Source organism: Saccostrea cucullata, unplaced genomic scaffold (genome assembly GCF_032062105.1).
Source record: "Saccostrea cucullata isolate Sc308-1 unplaced genomic scaffold, CSIRO_AGI_Scuc_v1 ctg6141, whole genome shotgun sequence".
Classification (NCBI taxonomy): domain Eukaryota; kingdom Metazoa; phylum Mollusca; class Bivalvia; order Ostreida; family Ostreidae; genus Saccostrea; species Saccostrea cuccullata.
Genome location: NW_026936745.1, coordinates 19 through 2,614, shown reverse-complemented (window position 1 = coordinate 2,614; position 2,596 = coordinate 19). Strand labels below are relative to the sequence as shown.

General features: G+C 37.9%; 1 protein-coding gene across 1 annotated transcript; it reads right to left on the bottom strand.

The window, feature by feature from the left end:
* Positions 1 to 1,281: 1,281 nt before the first annotated feature.
* On the bottom strand, positions 1,282 to 2,169 carry LOC134246450 (uncharacterized). Its single transcript, XM_062728819.1, has one exon. It carries the CDS (start codon positions 2,167 to 2,169, stop codon positions 1,282 to 1,284), a length of 888 nt encoding a protein of 295 aa, XP_062584803.1.
* Between the last annotated feature and the right edge of the window lie 427 nt (positions 2,170 to 2,596).

Genomic DNA, 2,596 nt, shown 5'->3' with positions numbered 1-2,596 from the left:
AGGTCCTGCATAAGACGTTTGGCTCTAATAGTAATAGGACTCAAAATTCCTAGTGGGTCAAAAATCCTGGATAATTGGCTGAGAACTTCTCTTTTTGTTGCAAATTTCCTATTGATGTCTAAATCAAGTTTTGGAAAGGAAATTTGGTCTGTTTTTGGATTCCATCTCAATCCTAGAATTTTTAAAATGTTGTCACTGTCAAGCACCCTATCTTCAGCCTACTTCTGAAAGTAGATATCCTATTTTAGAGCTTACAGCAGTTGGTCCAGGTCCCCGTATGATGTCATTTCCGACAATGTCCCAGTAGTAATCAACTCCAATAAGAAGAGAAACATCAAATGTCGATCCATCATAGGAGTGTGCTAACTTCAATCCTTTTAGGTAAGGGAGGTTTTTGATCGGTATTTGATGCCTATGGATCTTGGCGGCAATACATGGTACAATAACTACATGAATCTGAATTCTTTCCCCAGAATCCGCAATCAGAAATAAAGTTGACGTTTTCAAAGTCCGCATTATTTCTTTTCCACCGAATGCTGCAATCATCAGAGTTTCAGTTCCAGTTTGTTTCAAGTTCAGATTCTGTGCTAGTTCTTCTGTAATGAATGACCTTTGTGATCCCTCATTAAATAAAACAGTTGTGTCCATGACTGTTTCTCCTTTGTTAACTTGGGCTGTCGCTGTGTTAAGTATTGTTGGAATATTTGTCATTGAAGACGCGTGTAGACTTGTTGAAGAAGGAATAACCTTCTCGTACTTTGTTGACGACTGGATGTTTTCCGATGTGACATGATATGTTGATTCGTGTGTTGTTTCCCTTGATCCCGCGCATAGGGAAGTGTGGTGGCATTTCCCACATTTTTTACAATTTGTCTTTGAAGGACAGTCCTTGACTCTATGAGATCCTAGACAGTTGAAACATAATGATTTCTGCTTCACTATCATTTTCTTTCGTTCACTGGTTAAGGTGCAGTTACCTCCCATATGATTTTTATCATCACAGAATACACAGGATTTGCTTTGGTACATACTCGCATCTCTGGTTTCAGGCGTAGTCTTGGGTTGCAAAACTGGTTGTCTCCTGTTGTTAATTGGTTTGCCCTTAAATGCCTTTGTATGAAAATTTGCTGTTCTCTGAAATGTCGAGTCACTAGAATACCAATCTGCATCAGTGTTTGATCCAGCTTCAAGAATTGACAGCTCATGTTGCAAGGTCTTCTGTAGTTCCCCCAGTGTCCAATCATCACTTCCATGTGACATGGCAAAGTTTTGTTTTGTTTTTTAGGGTAATTTTCTTAAAATTACTGGAACTAGGAAGCTTCCATAACTCTCTTCCGTTTGGTTTAATGTTTCTAACCCCCGCACATACGTTTCCATCTTGTCATAAAATTCTCTCAGACTGTGTAAGGAATCACTCGGTTCTGTTAAATCCAGGAGTGCTTGCATATATATTCTTGTAATCTTGTGTGGCTGCCCATATCTCTCCTTCAAAAGCTCAATTGCCTTTGCATAGTATGCATTAGTGCGAGTAAATCCCTCTACGACAAGTAAGGCCTCACCCAGGAGCAATGATTTCAAGTAATCAAACTTCTGAACATTGCTTAAACTAATATTTTCATTAATCCCAGAACTAAAGGAGTCCCAAAACGATTGCCACTCTAATTTGTTTCCATTAAATGTCGGTAACGATAACTTAGGTAGCTTGTGGTTAGAAGCAGTAGATAAACTTCCAGACGGCATTGACACAGGAAAATGCTCATGTACAGGTGGGACAGCATAACTAGGGACTGTTGTATGATCAGATGGAATTTGATTTATTTCAAGAGGATTTAATAAGGCACCTTCATCATTTGACATGTAAGAATCTATCTCCCCAGTTACATGTGCAAAATTTTTGTCAATGAACTCTTTAAAGCGCATCGGTCTTATGTCTAACTCTGAATTATACTCATCTGTCTCAATGATTTCATTCTCGATCTCCTCCTCAGCTGTCTGACTCAGTATTTGCTCATCAAAATTCTCCATTAGACTTCTTTTCTTCATCAAGTCTTCGTAAATTAACAAGAGTTCTTTTTTGGAACATCCTTCGGATCCTTCATATCTATTTAATTTCCTTGAAACAGCGCTTCTGTTTCCAGCCCTGGTGGCTTTAAGTTTGCGTAATTCCATTCTCTGCTAAAGTTTAGTCACGGTCTGGTCACGGCACCAAAACATAACGAGCAAGATAAAACATCCGTTCGGTACAAATAGGGTGAATTCACAATGCATCGGATACCCTTGTACTTCAACAAGTTCTCGCGATATCGCTATCGACGGAAAATTATCAAAATGGAGTTTAACATTTAGTTTGTGATTAAAATATCAATTTGGGACACAATTATATGCCCTTTATTGAGAAATTATCCTCAAAAATCGAGTTTTTAAGAATAACGCAAAATTCACCATGGATAGGACATTGTTTACCATGCATCGGACGGACGGTATTTTGACTGGTAAAATATATCATACATTTATCAAAGTGCTTTAAAATGCTTGATATGGATATATTTTTATCTTTTATCTAAGAAGTAACCCTCAACTTAAATTTAATTGACGA

Bases quoted from the DNA above. Each gene is read 5' to 3' on its own strand.
- LOC134246450 (XM_062728819.1), bottom strand. From the start codon at position 2,169: ATGGAATTACGCAAACTTAAAGCCACCAGGGCTGGAAACAGAAGCGCT.